Source organism: Hyperolius riggenbachi, chromosome 10, assembly GCF_040937935.1.
Source record: "Hyperolius riggenbachi isolate aHypRig1 chromosome 10, aHypRig1.pri, whole genome shotgun sequence".
NCBI classification, from domain to species: domain Eukaryota; kingdom Metazoa; phylum Chordata; class Amphibia; order Anura; family Hyperoliidae; genus Hyperolius; species Hyperolius riggenbachi.
Window position 1 is genome coordinate 4570416 of NC_090655.1, and position 27335 is coordinate 4597750.

General features: G+C 45.1%; 1 protein-coding gene across 1 annotated transcript in view; it reads left to right on the forward strand.

Annotated features, from left to right (window-relative positions):
* Window positions 1–22887, forward strand: part of PI4K2A (phosphatidylinositol 4-kinase type 2 alpha) — a 58368-nt gene extending 35481 nt beyond the window's left edge. The window contains exons 3-9 of the mRNA XM_068255110.1: window positions 3257–3388; window positions 10085–10238; window positions 11567–11628; window positions 11714–11813; window positions 13092–13225; window positions 14554–14613; window positions 22626–22887. Of these exons, the coding sequence (XP_068111211.1) occupies window positions 3257–3388; window positions 10085–10238; window positions 11567–11628; window positions 11714–11813; window positions 13092–13225; window positions 14554–14613; window positions 22626–22787 (804 nt within the window). The 3' untranslated portion in view covers window positions 22788–22887. The remainder of the gene's footprint in view (window positions 1–3256; window positions 3389–10084; window positions 10239–11566; window positions 11629–11713; window positions 11814–13091; window positions 13226–14553; window positions 14614–22625) is intronic.
* The last annotated feature ends 4448 nt before the right edge of the window (window positions 22888–27335 follow it).

The following is a 27335-nucleotide window of genomic DNA, read 5'->3' on the forward strand; positions in this document are numbered from 1 at the left end:
AGCTAAACTGGGCACTTTACTAGCCATACTGGGGCACTATACTAGCTAAACTGGGCACTATACTAGCTATACTGAGGCACTACCTACCCATACTGGGCGCTATACTGGGCACTATACTGGCTAAACTGGGCACTTTACTAGCCATACTGGGGCACTATACTAGCTAAACTGGGCACTATACTAGCTAAACTGAGGCACTACCTACCCATACTGGGCGCTATACTGGGCACTATACTGGCTATACTGGGCACTAAACTGGCTATACTGGGCACTATACTGGGCACTATACTAGCTATACTGGACACTACCTACCTATACTGGGCACTATACTAGCTATACTGGGACACACTGGGGGGCTGCACCAATCCAGCATTTCCTACCCCCGGCTTATATGGGGGTCAATCATTTTTCTCTGGTTTTTCAGGGAAAAGTTGGGGGGTCGGCTTATATGTGGGTCGGCTTATATGCGAGTATATACGGTACTCTGTAATGTGCTGCAGAAGATGTCAGTGCTATATAACTACATAATAATAATATGGTAGGACATTAGGCTAGGACTATGGTAGGGTTAGATTGTGAGCTCCTCTGAGGACAGTCAGTGACATGACTATGTACTCTGTAATGTGCTGCAGGAGATGTCAGTGCTATATAAATACATAATAATAATATGGTAGGACATTACACTATGACTATGGTAGGATTAGAGTGTGAGCTCCTCTGAGGACAGTCAGTGACATGACTATGTACTCTGTAATGTGCTGCAGAAGATGTCAGTGCTATATAAATACATAATAATAATATGGTAGGACATTAGACTATGACTATGGTAGGATTAGAGTGTGAGCTCCTCTGAGGGCAGTCAGTGACATGACTATGTACTCTGTAATGTGCTGCAGGAGATGTCAGTGCTATATAAATACATAATAATGATATGGTAGGACATTAGACTATGACTATGGTAGGATTAGAGTGTGCGCTCCTCTGAGGACAGTCAGTGACATGACTATGTACTCTGTAATGTGCTGCAGAAGATGTCAGTGCTATATAAATACATAATAATAATATGGTAGGACCTTACACTATGACTATGGTAGGATTAGAGTGTGAGCTCCCCTGAGGACAGTCAGTGACATGACTATGTACTCTGTAATGTGCTGCAGAAGATGTCAGTGCTATATAAATACATAATGAGAAATGAAGTGGCAAATTACAATGGTGTAGCCCTGACCCCAGCAAATTACTGGAAAATGCATACATGATGGGCGCTTGGACATTTCTCACGATCGGGACTAGGCCTGAAAGATAAATCGAATTTAAACCGAAATCGGGATCACCAAGATCACAATTTCAGAATCGTCAAAGCGTCATTTCCACATGGAGGAAAGTTTGAAGAAGTGGCTTCAAACTTCCCTGAAGTCCCAGCGCGTGCGGCCCGCAGTGTTGGACTTACCTTCCGCAGGAGTCCAGCGCTGTCCGTCCTCTATCGCCGTCTGCTAGCTCTTGTGCTTGGCTCAACTCCGGGTTCCTCTGTCACATGACATACAGGAAGTGTTCTGTGCTTTAGAGCCTGCAGGAGGCGAAGTGGATGGACTGGCATCACTGGACTCGTGCTGGAAGCTATGTCCAGTACTGATGCAGCTTGGGGCACAGAGAGACACAGGGGGCACAGAGACACAAAGGGGGCCAAGAGAGAGACATAGAGAAGGCATAAAGAGGCAAAGTGGGCACAAAGAGAGACGGGGAACAAACTGGCGCAGAGGGGGGAACAAAGCTTGATTTGAAGAAAATCGTGAATTGAATCGAAATCACAATTTCAGACAGAAATCGCTCAATTAAATTTTTTCCTAAAATCGTTCAGGCCTAGTCGCGACTCCACGTTTGTTCCAGGTAGGCGGCTGACTACATTGTGACATCCACTCACTCCAAAAGGACAGTCCCTATAGGTAAGTATGGTGAGATCGGTCGCTCACAAAAGTACAATTAAATCGTTAAAAATAAGGAGGCACCTGGGTAAGGTGCTTCTGCGTGCGGGATGGACACTGGTTAGTGTACAGACTGAGTCATATGGAGGTCTTTGCTTATCCCCCACACACACACATGTGTGGTGTGGTGTAGCTATTCCACTGTTTACATTTGGTCTGGATGGAACTTCTATAGCTCAATGCACATGATCTTCTTATTGCACTATCTCTACCCTTAGACCTCGGCCAGTAGGTATATGTATGATACAGTGCAAACCACACAGCAGGTACTGAAATGCCAGCGCGAATGGCGGCATCTGTTTGCTGGGGCGGCTTTGCTCCTAGTGGGAGATACAATGCACCCCGACCAGAGGCCAGGCAACAGGTATATTTTCATACATATGACACACCCCACGGGGTGTGTACATAGAATGTCCTCAGTATTTAAGTGGGCACCGAACTGGGTGCATCAGCTCTGACAGGGGCGATTTGCTGGGGGAAACTTTGTTGGTGGGGGGTGCACTTTATTGCATTGTATATATGTATAGCAACTTTGAAAAAGCCGTAGGGTGAAACATGTCAGTTCAGACCATTTGCAAGCACCATGTATATAGAACTTTGTAAATAGCACCACTAATGCTCTGTACCTCAGCTTATATAGGTAGATGATGTGTACCTCTATAATGTAGTGCGGGTCGTATGTATTATGTCACTTCGACTTGACACTTCTGTACCACCACCACCTATACACGTGCAGGATTGCTGAAGATATGGAATAGCTACACCACACCACACGTGTGTGTGTGGGGGATAAGCAAAGACCTCCATATGACTCAGTCTGTACACTAACCAGTGTCCATCCCGCACGCAGAAGCACCTTACCCAGGTGCCTCCTTATTTTTAACGATTTAATTGTACTTTTGTGAGCGACCGATCTCACCATACTTACCTATAGGGACTGTCCTTTTGGAGTGAGTGTATATCATTTTTTCCCTGGTATCAATTCTCGGCCAGTGTGTGTACATTGTGACATCATCAGGATGAGACAGCTCTGGAATTTGCCTGCTTAGAAACAAGTTTAACAATAGCAGCTCCTTAAAGGTGTATGTTTGTTATTCCCGATGTGATTCATTTTATTAATGATCTCTCGGTCTAGGAGGTGTTTATTATTGTTGTTATTGTTTCATGTTTGCTTTTGTTGATCTCCTGAGGCGTAGGAGATATCTTATTATTATTATTATTATTATTATTATTATTATTATTATTATTATTATTGTTTTTGCTTGTCTCTTTAGGTTGTATATCTAGCCAGTGAAACCTTTAATTACAGTGCCATAGACCGGGTGAAATCCAGGGGGAAGAAGCTGGCATTGGAAAAAGTGCCAAAAGTTGGTCAGCGTTTTAATCGGATTGGATTGCCTCCTAAGGTAAGGCGGGGGAGCTGCAGAATGATGTAGTGCGCCGCTCCCTGTCTGGCTCTGTACTTAGCAGGGGTGTAACGGGCGTGAGGCAGGGAGGGGCTTACATGTTCCTAGGTGAGTTTAGACACCAGACAGCGCCGGTATTCTGTTCCCTACTGCAAGGAAAGCCATACAGGACCTGCAGAACCTCAGATCAGGCATCAAATATGCATTTAATATTACATTGTTAAATTAGCCATGAAAAGGTTTTTGATTGTTTAACCACTTCCATACCCTGGTAATTTTCACAGTTCGGCTCTGCTCTAATTACTTTGGCAATAACTTTATAAATATCACAACTAAATGATCTATATATTGTTCAGGACAAATTATGATTTTTGTAACTGATATGTTTTTAGTAATTACCATATTTTCTTTGTATTTTAAAAGGAAAATACACCATTTTTCCACTTACATACATTATATAGATTAAATGCTATTTGCTTCTATTGTACATTAAACCCACACATTTTATTTGTCTAAATCTCCTGTTTATTTAAACAGTTCATTTGTTTTAATATGTTAGTAACACATTGTGTATACCCTGCTTTTTTGTTACAGCTGCCTGCTCCTGGAATGTTTGTTTTACATTTGTTTACACGTTAGTCCTGCCATTGAATTCCCTGGGAGGAAAAGAGGGGTTTGCTGTCATTCCTTTACAACTGTGTAGCATTTTTATCAGCTCAAAGATAAACAGTGGTATCTAGGGTTTTGTAGGGAGGGGAGTGCAGAGACTTATTTTCATGTCATGTGGCGGGAAGTGGTTAATATATCAGATTCCGCATAAACACAGAAACTGCCTGTTTTGCCAGTTCATAGCTCCTCAGCGAATTACATCTGCCTGCTTACATCCTGAGCCCTCCATAGGATGAGCACAGCTTCCCTTGCTTGTGTGCTCACTGTTAGCCTGAAATCTCCCCCTAAACTTTGACTGTGAGTCCAGTTTGTAATGTTTTAGAGAGCAACTCTACTCTTCACATTGTATAATGTAATTTCAATCAGTCTCTGCTAGCACAAGCTTCACAGCTCAATTCCCTGGTGCAAATGCCAGGATCGCTTCCCTGCATGCTGCGTTTTTGACGCCTGCAGGGGGACACGGAAGTGTGGCCATAAACGATCCTGAAAGCAACCTGTTGTGCCCAGAATCGGCTAAGCACCGGGCAGACGGGGAAAATCAGGATTGAATTGTGGTGGTTGCGCCAATGATGGTAAACGGCTGTCCATTCATCTGAATGGCCAATGTTCAAACAACGAGCACCATGGCCATCATTTACTGCCATGTAACCGTCCGTCTGAACCGAGCCTTAGTCATAGACATACAAAACATTGAACATTTAGGGGCCGGTGCACACCAGAAGATTTCTCTGAGCGCTTTGTGATTTTTAAAGGATACCAGAAGTGACATGTGACATGAGATAGACATGGGTATGTACAGTGCCTAGCACACAAATAACTATGCTGTGTTCCTTTTTTTCTTTCTCTGCCTGAAAGAGTTAAACATCAGGTATGTAAGTGACAGTTCCTGTCTTGAGTCAGGACTGGGTTAGACTACAGTGTGACCCTCACTGATAAGAAATTACAAATATAAAACACTTTCCTAGCAGAAAATGGCAGGAAAGAGATAAAAAGGGATTTTAGCTATGGCATACTTCAATGAATGTGTCATTGAGCAAAAACAATAAAATAGTTAATAGTAGATTTAAATATAATATAAAACTGTGGAATATCTTGTCATTTTTAGGAGAAGGATAGATACAATTATTTATTTCATTTGTTTATTTTCACCTCGGGTATCCTTTAAAAGCTCCTGCTAATGTTCTCCGATGTGTGTGCACACTGGAGCGATGTGCTTTTGTAAAAATCCCCCATAGCATTGCATTAGGAAGAGCGTTTAAAATCTCTAGCATTTAAAAAGCGCTTGTAGTGTGCAGCGGCCCTTATACAGGTTTAACCGCCACTCCCTTTGATAGATGGAGATGTAGGTCATACTTCGGTTTTGCTAGTGACTCTTGTATGTAATCTATAGGCTGAATGATGCATATTTTACTGTACATTGTCTGTCACTGACCTCTTTCTGTAACCTGCAGTATGAATTACGCATATGTTTGCATTATTTGTACGCAGGGTGGTGATCACATTCTCTTGGCGTTTTATCTTGTTCTGTGATTTCCCTGTCTCTCCCTTTGGAGATGATGGAGACGCCCAACTGTAAAAATATTTATATAAACTTCTAAAAATAAGGAGATTTAATCTCGTACCTCTCCTGTCGACGAAAAAAAACCCAGTATTACTGGAAAAGTATCAAAAACGCAAAATAGTGCGTTTTGTAGGTACTAGCCCTCTTCCTCAGGGCAATACACAGTGCGTTGCAGCAAGGTGAATAGACAATGCGTTTCACAGGTGCTATACTGCTTCCTCGGGGCAATACACAGTGCCTTGCAGCAAGGTGAATAGACAATGCGTTTTACAGGTGCTATTCTGCTTCCTCAGGGCAATACACAGTGCCTTGCAGCAAGGTGAATAGACAATGCGTTTCACAGGTGCTATACTGCTTCCTCGGGGCAATACACAGTGCCTTGCAGTAAGGTGAATAGACAATGCGTTTTACAGGTGCTATTCTGCTTCCTCAGGGCAATACACAGTGCGTTGCAGCAAGGTGAATAGACAATGGGTTTTACAGGTGCTATTCTGCTTCCTCGGGGCAATACACAGTGCATTGCAGCAAGGTGAATAGACAATGGGTTTTACAGGTGCTATTCTGCTTCCTCAGGGCAATACACAGTGCCTTGCAGCAAGGTGAATAGACAATGCGTTTCACAGGTGCTATTCTGCTTCCTCGGGGCAATACACAGTGCGTTGCAGCAAGGTGAATAGGATATGGGCTCTTCTGGTCTCTCCCTTTGCTCTCTGCCCGATGTTTATTACACTCAGGTGAGCCCCCATTGAATGATTTGGGGCTGATGAGACCTGGTGATTGGAGGAGAGAACAGGTGGGAGTGGCCTTTTTTAAAGTGTACCCCAAAAAGTTGAAGTAAATACTTAAGAAGAGGAAAGCTTCCGGATCCTGTAGAGCAGGGGTGGAAAGCTCAAATACAAAGTGGGCCAAAAAAACACTGGGACCAAGTCACGAGCCAACCTCAATGTCTAGTGGTCTCCCCCTCCCCTATACAGTTTCCTGGTGTCTAGTGGCCCTCTTCCCTCCCCTATACAGTTCCCTGGTGTCTAGTGGCCCTCTTCCCTCCCCTACACAGTTCCCTGGTGTCTAGTGGCCCTCTTCCCTCCCCTATACAGTTCCCTGGTGTCTAGTGCCCTCCTCCCTTCCCTATACAGTTCCTTAGTGTCTAGTGCCCTCCTCCCTTCCCTATACAGTTCCCAGGTGTCTAGTGCCTCCCTCCCCTATACAGTTCCCTGGTGTCTAGTGCCTCCCTCCCTCCCCTATACAGTTCCCTGGTGTCTAGTGGCCCTCTTCCCTCCCCTACACAGTTCCCTGGTGTCTAGTGGCCCTCCTCCCTCCCCTATACAGTTCCCTGGTGTCTAGTGCCCTCCTCCCTTCCCTATACAGTTCCTTAGTGTCTAGTGCCCTCCTCCCTTCCCTATACAGTTCCTTAGTGTCTAGTGCCCTCCTCCCTTCCCTATACAGTTTCCAGGTGTCTAGTGCCACCCTCCCTCCTCTATACAGTTTCCAGGTGACTAATGCTTCCCCCTCCCTCCCCCATATGGCTTCCCTGGTGGTCTAGAGTGAGCCAAACATAATGCAAAGTGAGGACACCACTTGCTGACCGAATTTGATGGCTCTGTAGGTAAGATTTGTCTTGTGGGCCATAGTTTGACATTTATGCTATAGAAGTCACTGTCCTCTGATCCCCTGTTGCTGAGCGCGGACCTCCTGAAGATTACCTACAAAGGCTTGTGGGTGATCACATCGGGGCCTGCACGAGTACAGCTGCGCATACGCAGTAAGCTGGACCCGCTTGGGCATGCAGGCGCGGCTGTGCTCCTGCGGGAGAGCTCAGCTGTGCTCGTGCCAAGAGGGGAGCATGACTCTGATGTTAAAAGGAGGGTCCTGGTGAGCAGCAGGGGACCGGAGGACAGCGTGGGAAACCTCTGGAGGCGTCATGTGACAACATCTTCTCTGACTGGTGGTTACAGCAGTCATGACTAATAATACTAATAATATTTATAAAGCACCAACATATTCCGTGGCGCTGTACAATGTAAGAAAACAAACAAGGGATAAATAATGATATAGACAATGATATACATCAAATACGGACCCTGGTACAAAATACAGAACTGGGGATTACAATGACAGATGTAACATGACGAATAACATGTATAGCAGAGTGCAAGCTATGAAATGAATAACATTCCAAGACACAAAAGGGTGAGAGAGCCCTGCCCTTGCAAGCTTACACTCTAAAGATCTTCTCTGACTGGTGGTTACGGCAGTCAGGTGACCAAGATCTTCTCTGACTGGTGGTTATGGCAGTCGTGTGACCAAGATCTTCTCTGACTGGTGGTTATGGCAGTCGTGTGACCAAGATCTTCTCTGACTGGTGGTTACGGCAGTCAGGTGACCAAGATCTTCTCTGACTGGTGGTTATGGCAGTCGTGTGACCAAGATCTTCTCTGACTGGTGGTTACGGCAGTCGTGTGACCAAGATCTTCTCTGACTGGTGGTTACGGCAGACTTGTGACCAAGATCTTCTCTGACTGGTGGTTACGGCAGACTTGTGACCAAGATCTTCTCTGACTGGTGGTTACGGCAGTCATGTGACCAAGATCTTCTCTGACTGGTGGTTACGGAAGACTTGTGACCAAGATCTTCTCTGACTGGTGGTTACGGCAGTCATGTGACCAAGATCTTCTCTGACTGGTGGTTACGGCAGTTATGTGACCAAGATCTTCTCTGACTGGTGGTTACGGCAGTCATGTGACCAAGATCTTCTCTGACTGGTGGTTACGGAAGACTTGTGACCAAGATCTTCTCTGACTGGTGGTTACGGCAGTCATGTGACCAAGATCTTCTCTGACTGGTGGTTACGGCAGTTATGTGACCAAGATCTTCTCTGACTGGTGGTTACGGCAGTCGTGTGACCAAGATCTTCTCTGACTGGTGGTTACGGCAGTCATGTGACCAAGATCTTCTCTGACTGGTGGTTACGGCAGACTTGTGACCAAGATCTTCTCTGACTGGTGGTTACGGCAGTCGTGTGACCAAGATCTTCTCTGACTGGTGGTTACGGCAGTCGTGTGACCAAGATCTTCTCTGACTGGTGGTTACGGCAGTTATGTGACCAAGATCTTCTCTGACTGGAGGTTACGTCAGTCATGTGACCAAGATGTTCTCTGACTGGAGGTTACGGCAGTTATGTGACCAAGATCTTCTCTGACTGGAGGTTACGTCAGTCATGTGACCAAGATGTTCTCTGACTGGTGGTTACGGCAGTTATGTGACCAAGATCTTCTCTGACTGGTGGTTACGGCAGTCGTGTGACCAAGATCTTTATTGGCAGGCACTGTTGTCTTTTTAAAGGGTAACTGAAGTGAGAGGGATATGGAGGCTGCCATATTTATTTCCTTTCAAGCAATGCCAGTTGTCGACTGATTATTATTATTATTATTTTTTATTTATATAGCGCCAACATCTTCCGTAGCGCTGTACATAGTACAAACAAATAATGGGGAACAAATATACATAAGAAATACAAGACACTGTACAGTCATGACATTGAATAGAGTAAATACAGATACATACATAGTTGATATGTGGTTGGTACATGTACATATGTTAAAATAACAGCAGTATGAGAAACACTAGGAGGAGGTCCCTGCCCTTGCGAGCTTACAATCTAGAGGGTAGTGGGGAGGAAACACTAGGAGGAGGTCCCTGCCCTTGCGAGCTTACAATCTAGAGGGTAGTGGGGAGGAAACACTAGGAGGAGGTCCCTGCCCTTGCGAGCTTACAATCTAGAGGGTAGTGGGGAGGAAACACTAGGAGGAGGTCCCTGCCCTTGCGAGCTTACAATCTAGAGGGTAGTGGGGAGGAAACACTAGGAGGAGGTCCCTGCCCTTGCGAGCTTACAATCTAGAGGGTAGTGGGGAGGAAACACTAGGAGGAGGTCCCTGCCCTTGCGAGCTTACAATCTAGAGGGTAGTGGGGAGGAAACACTAGGAGGAGGTCCCTGCCCTTGCGAGCTTACAATCTAGAGGGTAGTGGGGAGGAAACACTAGGAGGAGGTCCCTGCCCTTGCGAGCTTACAATCTAGAGGGTAGTGGGGAGGAAACAAAAGGGAAGGAAACACAAGGTTTAGTGTGTGAGCCAGTGTGCCTTCAGTGCTGCCTATAGCAAATTATAGGCTTGTCTGAACAGGTGTATTTTCAGAGTACGTTCCTCTGCCTCTAATACACTTAGCCATAGTGCCTGAACAAGCATGCAAATCAGGTTACTGAAATATGACTGGATTAGCTGCATGCTTGTTTCAGGTGTGTGATTCAGACACTACTGCAGCCAAAGAGCTCACCAGGCAACTGGTATTGTTTAACAGGAAGTAAATATGGCAGCTTCCATATCCCCCTCACTTCAGGTGTGTTTTAATGGCTGTGAAAACTGATGATTGCATCCAGCATGTCTCCTACATTGTATTGAATTTTTTTCTCCAGGTTGGCTCCTTCCAGCTGTTTGTGAAAGGTTACAAAGATGCTGACTATTGGCTGCGGAGGTTTGAGGCGGAGCCCCTCCCAGAAAACACAAACCGACAGCTCCAGTTACAGTTTGAGAGACTGGTGGTCCTGGATTACATTATCCGAAATACAGGTATGATTATTCAGATATTCCATCACCACAAAGATCATTCCTACCGTAGTGATAGTCTGACATTGATACCAGAACTGTGGAGGAATAACAGAATAAAAGGAAGTTTTAAGGTGCCCTTTAACGGTATGATTTTTCCTACAGATTCTATCTTGTGAAGTGATTTGAACAATTGCAACTAATCTGAAGGCTGTTGTCTATTGTATCCCTTAACGGAACGTTTTAAAGGGAATCTGAAGTGAAAATAAACTTATGATGATTTGTATGTGTAGTACAGCTAAGAAATAAATAAAACATTAGGAGCAGAGATATAAGTCCTGTACTGGAAACCATATTAGAAGAAGTTTTGAATCAGGATGATACCATTTATTGGCTAACTTAGAGATGGATAAAAAGTGAGCTTTCGACTTATAAAAAGCCTTCGTCGGACTGGTTCCTGACCAGAACTGAAAAACACAGCTTATATACACTGACATACAGAGGAGAAACATTCTTTAGCAAACATAAATGTAATTAGATGCCTTAACTGTTACTGAGGAGGCTTTCCCAGGCATCCTATCTAAATTGATAAGATCAATAGAATCCTCAACATGACATAAAGCAGACTCTGGTGATGGGGAGACATGGTAAATTCCGAATTCAAATGGTGACTGGCCTGGTTACATGCACCATTAATTCTAAGCTTAAGAGAATTGTGGCATTTAAAGCCAGCACCTGAAAGCAAATAAAATGAATAGTGACAGTGAATTCCATCTTACACAGCATATGGCACAAAAATGAATGAAAAGATAGAAACATTTAAATTAAAAGAATTGTGGCATTTACAACCCATCGTACCAGCACAAGAAGTTAGAGTCCTTGTTTAAACCAGTACAGAAAGAGTTATTAAACTTTAGTTGTTATCTATGCAAAAGAGCTTCTGTGAGCTCAGCAACATTATAAAGTCGTGGACAGCACTGTCTTTTGAAGCTCTTATCTCAACTGTCTCTCATTGTTTTTTCTTTGTTTATGGTTTTTCTGCAGAGAAGGTTCAGAGTCACTAGCCTGCTCTGTGAAATTAAAAATGCTGAGTGTATACCTGAAAATAAAAATAACACTATTTTCTTTGCCACTAATGTTCTATTATCCGTACGACACAACCAATTCATTATATCATTAGTTTTTTGTCACTTCAGTGTCACTATTATGGCCTAATCCTATAAATCCCTCGGCTTGCTTGCATAGTAAATGGACATTTTGGAGACTGACTTGCGTCCTGCTTTGTCTTAGTGTGATCTATGTGGTGCGTTTGTGTAATAATTCCTTCCCATATTGGCGTTGTGTTTCCACAGATCGGGGTAATGATAATTGGCTGATAAAGTATGACTATCCTATGGAGAATGCAGCATCCAAGGTGAGTATAGCCATGTGACCTCCTATGTGTATTGGGACGCTGGTCCCTGTGGTGCAGCTGCAATCATTATGTACTGTCTCCGCAGGACTCCGACTGGGTGTTAGTAAGAGAACCGGTCATCAAGATTGCCGCTATCGACAACGGTCTGGCCTTCCCCTTAAAACATCCGGATTCTTGGAGAGCCTGTGAGTGTTTGTCTTGTGCAGGGTGCTTAGTGACTTCACTGATAGTAAAGGTTGCCATACAATGTTAGATGGCCACCAGATCGACCATCAGGCAGATCCCTCTCTGACCAAATCTGATCATCTATTAGCTGCCCTCTCACTGCAGACAGATTCAAATCTGTGGAGCTGCTGCCACCTGCTGGCCCCTCTATTTTTTGGGTTAAAAAGGGACCTAATGCGTTTTTTGCATGTCCGTTTTCTCGTCCGTTTTCCTCAATGAACGCACATCCTGTGTATTGTAGCGGTGCTGTTCCAGCTAGATGTAATCTGTTTTTGAAAATGCACCACAGATGAGATTGCATCTTCACAGCACCACTGAGAATAGGCTAAATCTGATCCTGCCATGCAAGATTGGCATGGGTTTGTGATGTGTGTGGTTTCTAATTGGGTGATATCGGTTTAACTGAACGGTTCACACTGGCAGGACAGTTGGTGGCCAAGCAGAAAGGCAGCTGGCAACGGTTCCCAGAGTCTCATCATTGTCTCGTTTTGAGCACCTGGGGCGGACACAACCGCAAAAATGCAGCAGACACTGAACATTATGTATAGCGCCCAATACAAGACGGGATCTACCATGACATTTACACGTACGACAGCGACTGCCGTCAGTTTAAAAAAAAAAAAAAAAAAAAAAAACTATTCCATTCATTTAATTGGAATGGCGGTATATCACTCTTAAACGACTCTAAACCTTCCTGGCGGTAACCCCGAACTACGTTCGGGGTAAGCCGCGCAGGAGGATTTCTCAGGCCCTGCTGGGCCGATTTGCATAATTTTTTTTTTTTTTGCTACATGCAGCTAGCACTTCTCTAGCTGCGTGTGCATACCGATCGCCGCCGATTCGTGGCTACCCGCCGCGCCGCCCCCCCTCAAACCCCCTGCGCAGCCTGGCCTATCAGCGGCAGGCAGCACTGAGGGGTGGATCGGGACTGCCAATGACGTCGGTGACGTCATCCCGCCTAGTCGGGATTTCCTGATCGCAGATCGCCAGACGCGATCGAAGCGGGATGGGGGATGCCGCTGCTTAGCGGCTATCATGTAGCGAGCCCTAGGCTTGCTACATGATTTAAAAAAAACAAAAAACAAAACTGTTTTTAATAGACCGCAAGGAGGGTTAAATACCCCCATTGACCTCTGGTATTTAGGTAATGATCTGAGCACTGAACCGAGCGTTTGTTCCACTGCTGTACAACCCGCTCAGAAACATACTCTGTAACAGACCTGTCTCTTTGTGCGCAGATCCGTTTTACTGGGCCTGGTTAGCGCAAGCCAAAGTCCCGTTTTCCCAGGAGATCAAAGAACTCATCCTCCCAAAAATCACAGATCCCAACTTCGTCAAAGATCTGGAGGAGGACCTCTATGAACTTTTTAAGGTTTGTCCATCAGACTATTCTGAACAGGAAGTTATGTAATGTGTTGCGTTTTATTTCTGCAACTTTGTTTCCCCCCCCCCCCCCCCCCCAGTGTTCTGGCACTCCATTGCAAGTTTTTAAAGGACAACTGTAGTGAGAGTTATATGGAGGCTGCCATATTCCAAGCAGCTTTTTTTTTTTGCAGTTTCTCCCGGTTTCTAATAGCTGCAGGAGCTGCCATTTCCCCCACTACCCTTCACTCTGCCCTTCTTTATCCAGGGAAAAGTGTGAATGTAATGAAGTATGACTTCTGTAAACTGTCTGTACAGTGTTCTATTCTAAAGTAAAAAAAAAAAATAATTCTGTACTACACTTTTCACGACGTAAATGACCTCTGATTAGCATCGTGCTGGTTGCATATTGCTCATGTTTTGCCCTGTTGCGCTTGTTTGTGCGGAGTCCTCCCTGTAGACAAGATAGATGAGTGTTGCTGCATAGCTCCCAACTGTCCCTCTGTTGTAGGGACACAGTCCCTCTTTGGGAAACCAATCTCCTCTGTCCTATTTTCTTCCTCATTTCTCCATCTTTCAGGACTCAGGATGTACAGATCTGGGTAAATCAATGTAATCTATGTATTTATTTACTGAAAATGTGTTAAATGGACTCTAAACTTAATTCTCACTTTTTAAATATATTTCTTTCTTTCAAAAGTTACTATGAAATAAAACTGATAGACAGGACTATAATGCTGATGATTTTTTTTTTTTTTTTTTTTAATGTGATGTGTGGTTTGGCTGGGCGTGGCTAGTGATGTGGCAGGGGCGCGTCTTAAAGTTAAACCGTGACCAAGAATTGAACTTCATCCCAATCAGTAGCTGATACCCCCTTTCCCATGAGAAATCTTTTCCTTTTCACAAATAGACCGTCAGGAGGCTCTGTATAGCTGATATTGTGGTGAAACCCCTCCCACAGGAAACTGGTCCTGGCAGTTTCCTGTCTGTGAACTGCGTTGCATTGTGGGAAATAGCTGTTTACAGCTGTTTCCAACTGCCAAAAAAGCAAGCATCATCTCCTTCCAGTGACATCACCTGCCAGCAGTAAAAATGTCACCATGTGATAAATGTCAGAATGTAAATCAGGAGAAGAAAGATTTTACAATGGGCAAACACCGACTAAATCATTTACATACCGGTAATTATTGTAAAAATGTAAGCACTTTCTTTATTACATTTATTTTCACTGGATTTCCTCTTTAAAGTTTCCTTCCTCTTTAACTGAAAAGTTTGGAAGGTATGTTGCTGTAACGGTTCGCTGCCTCTAATCACAAGTAATGCTTTGTCTTCCTGCAGAAGGATCCCGGCTTCGATAGAGGACAGTTCCACAAGCAGATTGCAGTAATGAGAGGACAGGTGAGAATCTCCTGCCCGTCACATTCCTCTTCCCTGTGTTCAGTTACCCAGAATTCCACCCATCCCTGTCACACTGCTGCCTGCAGGACCCCTGTACCGCCCACCTTCCTGCCCCGACTCCAGTGCCAACAGATATTTGCTCGTATACATCTTACTTTTTCTTCCAGGAGATAAATTTCATTTTCAGTTTAAAATAAGTCTCAGAATAAGGTGTGTGTGTGTGTGTGTGTGTGTGTGTAGGGGGGGTTGGCCTGGGGGCTATGGATCCCTGCTCCTCCTCCCCATTCTGCAGACTAGCGCAGTGGAGCAGTTTAATACTTACCCGCCCCAGTGCTTCTTTGAGTGTCCAGTGATCTTCCTGAGAGTCGCACGCTGTTTGGTGTATACCTCTACCTCCTGAGGCATGTCATGTGATCAGAAGATGGAGGTGTGAAAGCACAGAGGGTGCGGCTGCTGGGAAGAACGAATGAGACCCGATGCACCGCTGGAGCAGGTAAACCTTACACACTGTTCCCCTGCACTGCTCTGCAATGTGGGGAGAGGGTGCCGGGGGGGAGAAAGGTGTTTGTATTTTTTCATATGGGGGGTTTGGATCAAAGGACATGCTAATTTTGTTGGCAGGTCCCGTGGGTTGTTGCTGCACCCCGGCTCAAACTGACAATGTTTTAGCCAGAAACACTGACACCAGTGTGCTCCCCTAGAGGGGAAGGCAGATTTACTGCTTACAGTGATGCACCTTTCAGTCTCTTGAGGGCCATATAATATAGCGAGGAGAGCCGCATTCAGCCCGCGGGCCTTGTTTGACATTTTTCCTCTACGGCATCCAGAGCCTTCCCTCTTTCTTCCCTCCTCTTAGGTGAGTATGCAACTTTTTGGCTACAGGTGTCCTTTACAGGGAATTTTATTGATAAGGTGTAAAAAAAAAAAAAAAATCACTCCTTTAGTAGAAAAATGTGAATTGAATAAGGCCCACTGATCCAAACTGATTATTATTAGTAAAGTTCTAAAAATGGGCCAAGCTGCGGAGCAGTGCTTTTCAGCGCTGCTAGATTTGGGCGCAGCCGGCGCCTCCATAGACTAGAATAGGAATCACTCCTATTGCAGTGTTCAGTGAGTAACGTCGGTGTTGTCAGAAGATGGAGCTGAAGTTGCTTATAAAACACAATAATTCGGCCTCCAGCAATCGCTGGAAGCCGAATTATTTCATTCCCCCACTATCCATGTCGGCCTGGAGGGGGAATAGTAACACGGCCCGGGACTTGTGCAGCAGGAGGATCAGCCGTATACCGGCTCTATCCTGCGCCCAAGTCTCCTGCGCCGATTTCAAATGTACTCCCAAGCTGGCCTCCTAATTTTTTGCCTGATATGGGGCTCCAGGGAATCTCATTATACAGATGACATGCTGGAGCATTCACATTGGTGATTTACCGGTAGAGTGTCAGCTTCCTGGCCAGGAGTTATTTTTATTTTTTTTCCCAGAAGCAGATGATTCTTAATGTAGCTTAAAAGAAAACCTGTACCATTAAACCCCCTTCTTGGGGGGATACTCTGGATCCTAACAAGGCTTCCCCCATCATCTGCAGTCTTGGCAATCTTGGCAATCTAGCGATTTCGGGGTAGCCAATGCTGGATTCCCCCAAGCTACAGGGGATGGGGAAGCCTGATTGGGACCCTGAGGCTTTCCCCTCCTGAAGGTAAGTACTGTATCTCCCAGAGGGCTTTTCTTGTTTTGCTACAGAGTCTCTTTAACATTCCTCAACTTTGGCAGTGATGAAATGCCTTTTATGTTACATACTTTTTATCAACAAGATTGTAATATGCAAATTACAGGAGTCTGAGTCGGCGTTCTTATTTTTTATCATTATTTAGTATTTATATAGCTCTGACATACTACGCAGCTGTACAGTGTATAGTCATGTCACTTACTGTCCCTCAGAGGGGCTCACAATCTAATCCCTACCATAGTCACATGTCTATGTATGTATTGTGTAGTGTATGTATCAGTTGAAGGTGAAGCCCGCTCTGCCTTCCGCTGGGAACAGAGCTGGAACCAGGTGACTCAATCCCCAATAGACAGACTGTAGAAGAAGTGGAGTTCCGCTTAATGTTCCACATGTAATTGAAGCCTTTATTAAGTAATAGACATAGTAGACAAACGACACTACATATAGTGTATGTATCGTAGTCTAGGGCCAATTTAGGGGGAAGCCAATTAACTTATCTGTATGTTTTTGGGATGTGGGAGGAAACTGGAGTGCCCGGAGGAAACCCACACAGACACAGGGAGAACATACAAACTCCATGCAGATAATGTCCTGACTGGGATTCTGGAGACCCAGCGCTGCAAGGCGAGAGCATTCACCACTATGCCACCGTGCTGGAATCAGAAACTAAGGAGTTGGAGGAGTTTTGTACCGACTCCACAGCCCTGCATGCACCCCAGTGTGGCAGTTGGTGACTGATTTCCGTGTCCAAGGATTTTCTGCTGCTTTTTTGTTCTGTCTAATCAGCAGTGTTTCTTGGTATTGTCAGCCATTAATCCCGTACTTCCTGTGTGGAAGGGAACTTATCTGATCTCTGCAGCCTCCTGACAGCCAGGGTCATGGGTAGCTTTCCAGGCCTGAGTATAGCGAGACTGCCCAGAGATACAGACCGTGACACCAGTGTGACTATTATACATCCTGCACATCACGCTGCTAGAGCAATGGCACAGTCATCAGGACGACATGTGATCAGCCACATGCATAACACATGACTGCTTGTCATTGCTTTCCAATTGTACAACCATTCCTCACCCTGATTTTATATTCTGAAATGTATTACTGGTGGTGACCTCTTTAGTGCTGTCGGTGCAGTTCTGCGGACTATGACTATGGTAGGATTAGAGTGTGAGCTCCTCTGAGGACAGTCAGTGACATGACTATGTACTCTGTAATGTGCTGCAGGAGATGTCAGTGCTATATAAATACATAATAATAATATGGTAGGACATTACACTATGACTTTGGTAGGATTAGAGTGTGAGCTCCTCTGAGGACAGTCAGTGACATGACTATGTACTCTGTAATGTGCTGCAGGAGATGTCAGTGCTATATAAATACATAATAGTAATATGGTAGGACATTAGACTATGAGCATGGTAGGATTAGATTGTGAGCGCCTCTGAAGACAGTCAGTGACATGACTACGTACTCTGTAAAGTGCTGCAAAAGGTGTCAGTGTTATATAAATGTATAATAACAATATGGTAGGACATTAGACTATGGTAGGATTAGATTGTGAGCTCCTCTGAAGAGTCAGTGACCTGCCTATGCCAGAATAACTGTATGTACACTGAGGGTGTGAACTTGCCCTTTGTAATCTCACTTGGGTTGCACTGTTCTCTGTTCCATAAGTTATTTCCTATCTCTTCTCGTCTGGGTAAACCTCTGCACCATAATGAACTTTGGGGGTCACTGGGGGTAGAATGAGGAACAGTAAAATAACCAGAGTTTTAACTCGCTCTGCAAAATAAGGTTGGATAGACTTACACCGCTTCCTGTTGGGACAAAAAGAGGAAACTTCTCACTACAGTGGCGTAGTGGTCAGCACTCTCGCCTTGCAGCGCTGGGTCTCAGGTTTGAATCCCAGTCAGGGCACTATCTGCAGGGAGTTTATACGTTCTCCCCATGTCTGTGTGGGTTTCCTCCGGGTACTCTGGTTTCCTCCCACATCCCAAAAACATACAGTTAAGTTAATTGGTTTCCCCTTAAAGAGACACTGAAGCGAAAAAAAATTATGATATTATGATTTCTATGTGTAGTATAGCTAAAGGCCCATACAAACGTCGGATTTTTGGGAACGACCCGTCGTTTGAACGTTCCGTCGTTCGCACGTCAAATCCAGCGTGTGTACAGACTATCTTTCGGGTGAAAAGACTGGTTTTCAGCGATCCACCCGGCGGATCGCTTAAAACCAGTCTTATCACCCGAAAGATAGTCTGTACACACGCCGGATTTGACGTGCGAACGACGGAACGTTCAAACGACGGGTCGTTCCCATAAATCTGACGTGGGTATGGGCCTTAAGAAATAAAATATTAAGATCAGATACATCAGTGTAATTGTTTCCAGTACAGGAAGAGTTGAGAAACTCCAGTTGTTATCTCTATGCAAACAAGCCATTAAGCTCTCCGACTAAGTTAGTCCCTAGTCGTGGAGAGGGCTGTTATCTGACTTTTATTATCTCAACTGTAAGTGAACTGTTTACTTTTTCTCTGCTAGAGGAGAGGTCATTAGTTCAGACTGCTATGAAAGACTCATTTTGAATGCTGAGTGTTGTGTAATCTGCACATATTATAGAATGATGCAATGTTAGAAAAAACACTCTATACCTGAAAATAAAAGTATGAGAATATTTTCTTTGCTGCTAATCTTCTAGTAATTATTCATAGTACACAACCAATTCACTATATCATATTTTTTTTTTTCGCTTCAGTGTCTCTTTAAATTGGCCCTAGACTATGATACACTATATACAATACACACAATACATACTGTACATATGACTATGGTAGAATTAGATTGTGCGCTCCTCTGAGGGACAGTTAAAGTGCACCTGAGATGGGGCCACAGCAATAAAATATACATACCTGGGGCTTCCTCCGGCCCCCTCCGTCCTAATTACTCCCACGCCGTTCTCTCCGGACAGACCAATCGCCCGCAACTCACCCCGGAAAAGCCTACAGTCAGTGCAGTCCGACCAGGCGTGCTCCTCTGCCTCTCTCCCGTCCTTGGGTTCCTTCTGCGCCTGCACAGTACATGATTGTGGCAGGAGCATATGGCCGGGACATGGATGTGCAGTTGGCCCAGGACCACAGGACTTTACAGGGCCAATTGCTGGTGAACAGGGAGTCAGAGGACAGTGTGGGAGCGATCAGGCAGGAGGAAGCCCCAGGTATGTATATTTTATTGCTGGGGCCCCATGTAAGGTACACTTTAACCAGATCAGGACCGACGTAGTACGAATCTACGTCCAGCAGGTGGTGCTGCGCCCCTGATTGAACGTAAACTCTACATCGCATTGACCGCGCGTACCCGCCTTTCATCACCGATCTCGCCGCTCTGTCCCTGCCGCAATTTGCTCGCCCTGCCGTCTCTATGATGGCAGAGCACTGTGAGCCGGGAAGGAGCCGTTATCATTGGCTCCTGGCCCTGTAATCACTAAGCCAATCCCATTGGCTTACATTGAGTGACAGGGTCAGGAGCCAATGAAAGCTGCTCCTATCCGGAGCACAGCGTCTGCCTTCATAGAGACGGCAGAGAGTGGAGCCAGCGACAGGGACGGAGCGGTGGATTTTTGTGGTGATTTGTCGGGAAGCGTTGTTTTACTGTACCAGCAGCCTCTGGTCCTAAAAGGGAACCTAAACTGAGAAGGTTAAGGATTTTTCCTTTTAAAATAATACCAGTTGCCTGACTCTCCTGCTGATCCTGTGTCTCTAATACTTTTAGCTACAGCCCCTCAACAAGCATGCAGATCAGGTGCTCTGACTGAAGTCAGACTGGATTAGCTGCATGCTTGTTTCAGGTATGAGATCCAGATAGTACTGCAGCCAACTGATCAGCAGGAGAGTCAAACAGATATACAGGATCTTCTCAAAAATTAGCATATTGTGATAAAGTGGGTAGTGGGTGTCAGGACACCTTCTGAAAAAGGACACAGGGAACAAAAACGGGGAGCCCAATGGTGCAGTACGTCAATACAATCGGGTAATTGTAGTAAGTGAAAATCTACTCACAAAGGTGGGTTGCAGAGGGGCAACCGACCGCAGGAAGCAGGTGGAGACAATAAACCCGACTCCACTCGGGGAGGTCGCCGAGGACCTGGATGCGGTCGCACTCCTTGGGAAAAAAGGGGGACAGGTGTCCACTGTGTTGTACACCAGGCATGGTCTGTCTCCACCCCTCAAACGGGACACGTATGGGGGTACAAGATGCACTAGAACATTGTAAAGAGGCCCCCTAATCGTAGATAAAAGCATAATTATTTGAAGGTTGACTTTTTTTGTTTTAAAAACACTTTTCTTTTATTGGTCGGATGAAATATGCTAATTTTTTGAGATAGGAATTTTGGGTTTTCATGAGCTGTATGCCAAAATCATCAATATTAAAACAAGAAAAGGCTTGGAACTACTTCAGTTGTGTGTATTTGAATCTAAAATATATGAAAGTCTAATGTTTATCAGTACATTACAGAAAATAATGAACTTTATCACAATATGCTAATTTTTTTAGAAGATCCTGTAGTTTAAAAGGAAACATGCATATCCCTCTCAGTTTAGTTTCCCTTTCAAGAGAACCTGAACTGAAAATAAAAAGTCAAAATAACCATACACAGGTCATACACCTCCTGTGTAGTCTACTCCTCAATCTTTCTCCTCTCCTGCGTCCCATTTGTCCACTGTGATCAATGGAATTCTCTGTCCTCCATATTAAAAATGACCATTACCCCATAACAGCTTTCTGGTCAGCACACTGTTAAACTGTAATATCGCCCACTTTAGCCATAGGGAAACGTGGACGTTACCTTGCTCATTCAGTTGTAACTGACAGCTGCTGATATATAACTGACAGCAACTGGTATATTTCAGTACTGACAAAATCTTGTCAGAACTGGAAGGGATCACTGTAAGAGGGAAAATGGTGAGCTTCTGAGAGGAACTGACGGTGAGGTTAGTATGTAATATACATTTGCAGCTACTTCATGTGTTTATTTTAAATAATTTTACTCGCTTCAGGTTCCCTTTAAGTGACAAGACAAAATACTCTACTAAACTATATAGGGAGCCAGGTATTGCAAGTACAAAATGTATTAATTATTATAAGTTCCAAATATTAGCTGCAACACACATCAAATCAATTAGAACTCTTGTAATATAGCTTGACTGCAATAGGGTTAAACCCGGAGCTATATAGGTGCACCTATAGATCACAAGTTACCGGTATAAATTGTAATAATTCTTCAGGCCTCTTTAATCCTAGGTAATCCGGTCACTCTTGAGAGAAAAAAAGACGTGGGCACCAGTGCGCTTCAGTCAGCATTTATTGCACGTTCGTGTATAAAACAATGTAGCAGTGTAAAAAATGGTAACACCATGATATTACTTCACCCGTCCAGATGACACCTAGCACACAGAGCCCATCCTCCAGACAATTGTTTCGCACCTGCCGGTGCTTGCTCACGGGGTTTAGCTCAGTAGCATTATAAATCCTAGGTAATCCCATTGCATTGGCTATATTATACAAAATACTCTGTACATCGCTGCAGAAGAGGTTGGCGCTATATAAATACTAAATATTAATAATGATAATAAACTGGTTCACAGACGGCAATAACAAAAGACTACCCTACCTTATCAGTAGAGAAACATGTGCTCAACACGTGCTCTGTTTCTGGTGCATCTCCAACAAAGGTAACAGTGTTAACCAGGGCGGTGGAGTCGGTACAAAAATCTTTAGGCTCCAACTCCTCAGTTTATGAAACCTCCGACTTAAGGTGCGTACACACTCACTACATCCGGCGCCGACAGTAGTGCGTATGCGCTGTCGGCGGACTGATGAGGCTGTTTCAGAATGATCGTTCTGGAACAGCCTTATCAGTCCACTGACAGCGCATGCGCACGCTGTCGGCTGAACATCCGCCCAGCGGGAGGGTTCAACGGATTCGTCGTTGCCGCCGGTAGTGCGTGTGTACACCTTTAGTCTAATTTTTACAAAGGCTTTGGTTTTGGTTCAAAAATCATCCGACTCCAACTCCTCACTTTATTGAAACCACCGACTCCAGGTACCCAAAATTGCTCCGACTCCACAGCGCTGGTGTAAACTACTCAGCCAACATGGTGCTCATCGGTGTACTGACAGTAACTGTAGAGACAGTAAAGGTGGGCTTACATCTGTGCACTGCACTGTTTTGACTGTATTTTGCATTTTTGAAGACTGTTTTCATGCTGCTCACTGATGTTCTGTGTTTTCTAGATCTTAAACCTAACTCAGGCTCTTAAAGACAGCAAGACTCCCCTGCAGCTGGTCCAGATGCCTCCGGTAATCGTGGAAACGGCGCGATCCCATCAGAAAAGTTCCAGCGAGTCGTACACACAGAGCTTCCAGAGCCGGAAGCCGTTCTTCTCCTGGTGGTAGAGACTGAGGCCTCCTCAGGCTAGAAGGACCAGGACTGCAAATCCCGGCTGTAACGCAGCTTCCTAGACCTAAAAAAACAGCATAAATCCCTTGAGCGGTACTCCATGAGTGACGTGGATTTACAGCGCCACCACTTAGGGCCCTGTTACCAATCCATAATTCACTGTCCGGAATGTATACCTGACACCCGTACATTCCACGCATGCATACTACTATGAGGACGCCCCTCAGGAGGTGTGGCCTCCTAGCTGACGCTCAGGCATGTTCTGCGCTTTATCTGAATCATACTGTCGGTCTGTGGATGTGAGGCCTGGGATCAGCGGGGGAAGGCCCTGCTTGGGCTCCGAATGGCGGCAGACTTCCCGCCCTCCGGCAAATGTAGAACCCGATGTCTGAGTTTGCCTGACGAAGAGTCTTCTGGATTCACGAAAGTGATAAGTTGCGCTCGGTATAGAGAAACGAACGTGTAGAGGCATGCGGCACTGCATACCTGCTGGCGTGATTGTTCTGCTTAACCTCAGCAGTTTGGGACCCCTGTTGGGTGCCTGAAGACCCTGCTGTGTCTGGACAGTGGAGTCCTAAAATACCTGTCCAAATTTAGTACACTAAACCCTCCCTTCTCCTCACATTAGTATATTATCAAAACTAAAGAGAACCAAAATGGTAACCCTGAAAAACCTGTAATGTTAAGGTCTTTAGAGATCGATTAGAATTGGCGGGTGGCGGGCTGAAACTCGCCACATTCTTTTGAAACTCCTCCCCATCTCTGTAATGTATTCCAAATCTCTGTGACCACCCCCATCTATGTTGCCTTGACCCGCCTCCAGCTCTGCAGCATAATAGGTGGTTGCTGAGCTGGGGGCGGGCCATGGCAAGGCAGGTGGGGTTGGCCACAGAGCTTTGGAACACCTCGGATAAAAATGGCCATGGCAGTCTGTCCTGGGGGAGGGGGGGGGCAGAGTTTCAAATAAGGGGACAAGTTTCTGCCCTTTACCCGCCGATTCTAATAGCGCCGAGAAAGAGCTTTTACAATAACGTTATTGAATGTTAACAAGAGTTAGAGTCTAGGTCTGTATTTGGCTAAATTTTTAAGAAAAGCCTGCCGTAATGCTGATACCAAGCATGGCCAAGCTGCCCTGTCTTCTAGGGACAGAGCTGGCCCCACCCCTCTCAATCAGGATCTGGGGAGGCAGCATACATACCATTCAGCCGCTATACTGTAGGGGTTTATAGAGGGGTGTGGCTTGGTGAGGGGAGGAGTCTAGAGAGCCTGCCGCAGTGTAAGGGCTGGTTCAGACGGGCGTTTTTGTGGCGTTTAACGCAGCGTTTTTTGGGATCTACTGCCATCCCATGCAAGTGAATGGGAGCGTTTAGAGCTGGCTTTTGCAGGCTTTCATGAAAGCCTGGCAGTAGATCCCAGCATTGCGTCTAGTCTCAAAAGCAACATGCTGCTTTCAGAGGTAGTAAACGCGAGAAAACAATAGCAGAGACCAGAACTGCTAGCCTTGAACGCTTTTCAAAAGCTTTCAAAAGCTAGCTTTTAAACGCTGGCGTTTGAACGCAATGCCAAGCAAAAGCTCAGCAGACGCCCGTGTGAACCAGCCCTAAGGCCCCTGATTCCAAGCTGCCCTGTCTTCTAGGGAGGGAGATGTGGCTGAGCTGGCACCGCCCCTCTCAAGCAGGATGTCAGGAGGTAGCATACACACCACTCCGCTCCTCTACTGTAGAGGTTTAGAGGGGTGTGGCTTGGTGAAGGGAGGAGTCTGCATAGCAGATTCTCATTTTTATGCATAGGATAGTACAACGTGTATTCAGCTATAATGCAGATTGTGTGCAGCTTGGAACTGGGCCAGTGAGACTGAGCAGGAAGTGGATTTGATTGACTCATTTCCAGGCTGCATACAGTTTGCATTGAGTTTGCATGCAAGTTGGAATTATTGTCTTGCTGGCCCCCTCTAGTGGCTGGATGGATTGAGAGAGAGGGATTAGTGTAATAAAAGATGGAAGGTGGGGCTCTCAGCAGGAAGGTATAGCCAGGTGGCACAATGCTGTGCCCATCTGTCAGATCGTGGATCTACCATTAAGCTTTGTACACACCATGCAATTTTCACTGAAGATCCTATTGCCAATTGAGAAATGATCAGATTGGTCGAAAAAAATATACAGCCTACTGACTGCCAGCGACTGATCCCAGCTCAAAATCCATCTATTTCTCAATCAAAAGCAGATGGGACATGCTGGAAGATATAGCGACCAAAATACTGACTTTGTGTGCGTGTCTTTTTAATCCATTTTCCGATTTATATCCATTCGATAATAGAATGGAAAATCTGATCGGAATTTGAATCAATCGCATAAGTGAATACGCTAGTTTTATTCTGTATCCAGTCAATGTCAGATCTGAATATCGATCTGATCGCTCACTGGACTGGGGTCTGAAGTGAAGATTGCATGGTGTGTACCCCAGAGACACGCCCCTTGGTTTGTCGTTATTGCACTAGCGGCTGTGACGAGCAGCATGTCTCGCAGCCTTACACGGTTTTATTTTCTGTTGTTTTTAGCACACTACTGCTTTATGTAAGGATCCCGTCAGCACCTCAACCGGTTATCAACATTTACTCCGCATAGTTTTGTTATTCCAGTTATTAGTGGAGGCTGGTTGGACAAATCCCACCCACTGGGGCTGAATTACTAAGGCTGGGAGACGGAAGCAATGCAGGGAACCCAGGCTGAGTTTATTAGGCTGGAAACGTTTGCACCCGGGTCACATCAGAAGATTGCAGGGTATGGAGCAGAGGCACACACGAGCAGCACCTGCAGCGAGAACGGTTGTTGCAATAAAACCAGATCACTTTGGATTTCATTTAGAAAAGTTGTTGCTGCGTTTGCTCTGAGAGACCGCAGTAGAGATTCAAATTCACAAACTTTTCTGCAATCTTTGCTATATTCTGATATGACCCAAGGGATTAATTTAAACTTTGGTCACTTAATACGCATTTTAAAAATGTCATTCCAGGTTGGTTAATTTATGAACAATCGCCAGTCTTTGTAAATTAGCCCTATTGTCTTCAATCTTGTCTCCTAGCACACATTTCTTCTGGTCTCTGTGACCTTACGGGACAGGATCAGACATGTGCAACACTCTATCTGTGCCCTTGGGCTGAGCAGGAAGTGGGAGGGGCTGTGACCCTGCTGCTGTTAGGAATCTCTACAAGCGGCAAATAGGCTGCCAGCCAGCAGTTTTTTACCCAGCACAGGTGAAAATTAGAAGTGGGCGGGCCATGGCAATGCAGGTGGGGGTGGCCACAGAGCTTTGGGACACTCTGGATAAAAATGGCCGTGGCCGCTGGGATTGGGGGGGGGGGGGGGGGGGGGAGTTTCAAAATTCAATTAATACTGATTTACAGACAAGCAGGTAAATGTATGCCCCTGTCACCCTCAAATTGTAATAGATCCGAGAAATTTCCCATCGATTGACCATTTCCAGCACGTCTGATGTGCTCCTTTTCAAGAAAGGGATCGATTTTGAGGTCAGCACTGCACGTAATTGATTCCCTGCTTGATCGGCAGCAGATCGACATGCTGGGAATGATCAATCGATGGGTAATGTCCTGTCCATCTGACGTGGCATGGTGTGTATCGGCCTTCATTCTAGGTACACACTATACAATTTTCTGGCAGATTTACCTGCCAGATCCATTTTTTTTTTCCCAACATGTCCACTCTGAATTTCAGTTGATTCGAAATTCAGATTGGATGTGTTGGAAAAAATCAATCTGGCGGGTAAATCTGCTAGAAAATTGTATGGTGTGTACCTAGCATCGGTGTCACAGTATCCCTGAAACCACAAGAGATGCCGATCCCGCTACAATGACCTTGTAGAAAAGGCAGTGAGAGGGATATGGAGGCTGACCCCCGTACACACTGCTACACACCATCCAATATGTACTTGGGATCAGATTGTCCGCTGATCTGGAGTGGATTTCTGCTGATTGGACACAACTGACAATCGTTTAATGGCGATGATGTCATCAGACGTGCTGGTAAACTTTGCTCGTTTTTTTTCTCCCGCCTGGCCATCTGAATGTGATATTACTGAGGGAGGAGGAAAGTGGGCGGAACCTTCCAGGCATGATGGATTGGATGAGAGCCTTCATGCACCTGTGGATGTATATAGATTCGGCATAATCATCTAAAGGTGCCCACTAATGATACAGTTCTGATTGCACAGTCTTAACCCATTAGCAGATTCAGTGGTTTTCTTGTTTTTAGATAAGTGTGCTGCTTTTGACATCAGTCAGCAGGACACGTTGTGCTGTAATTCTTGGAATGCTTTGATCTCTCTCTACTAGCAGAAAATATAGAAACTGAAAAGGCCTCTTATTGTCTCACACTGCCCCTAGAGGCAAGTGGCTATAAATGCACATAACAGCAGTATTAATTAGAGGTAAAGGAAATGTAGCAAACAAGAAATAAAAAAAGTACTAAAATAAATTGGCCTGGAAAACTTGCAAGCCTATAAATTGGCTACTAAAGGGGTTAAAATCT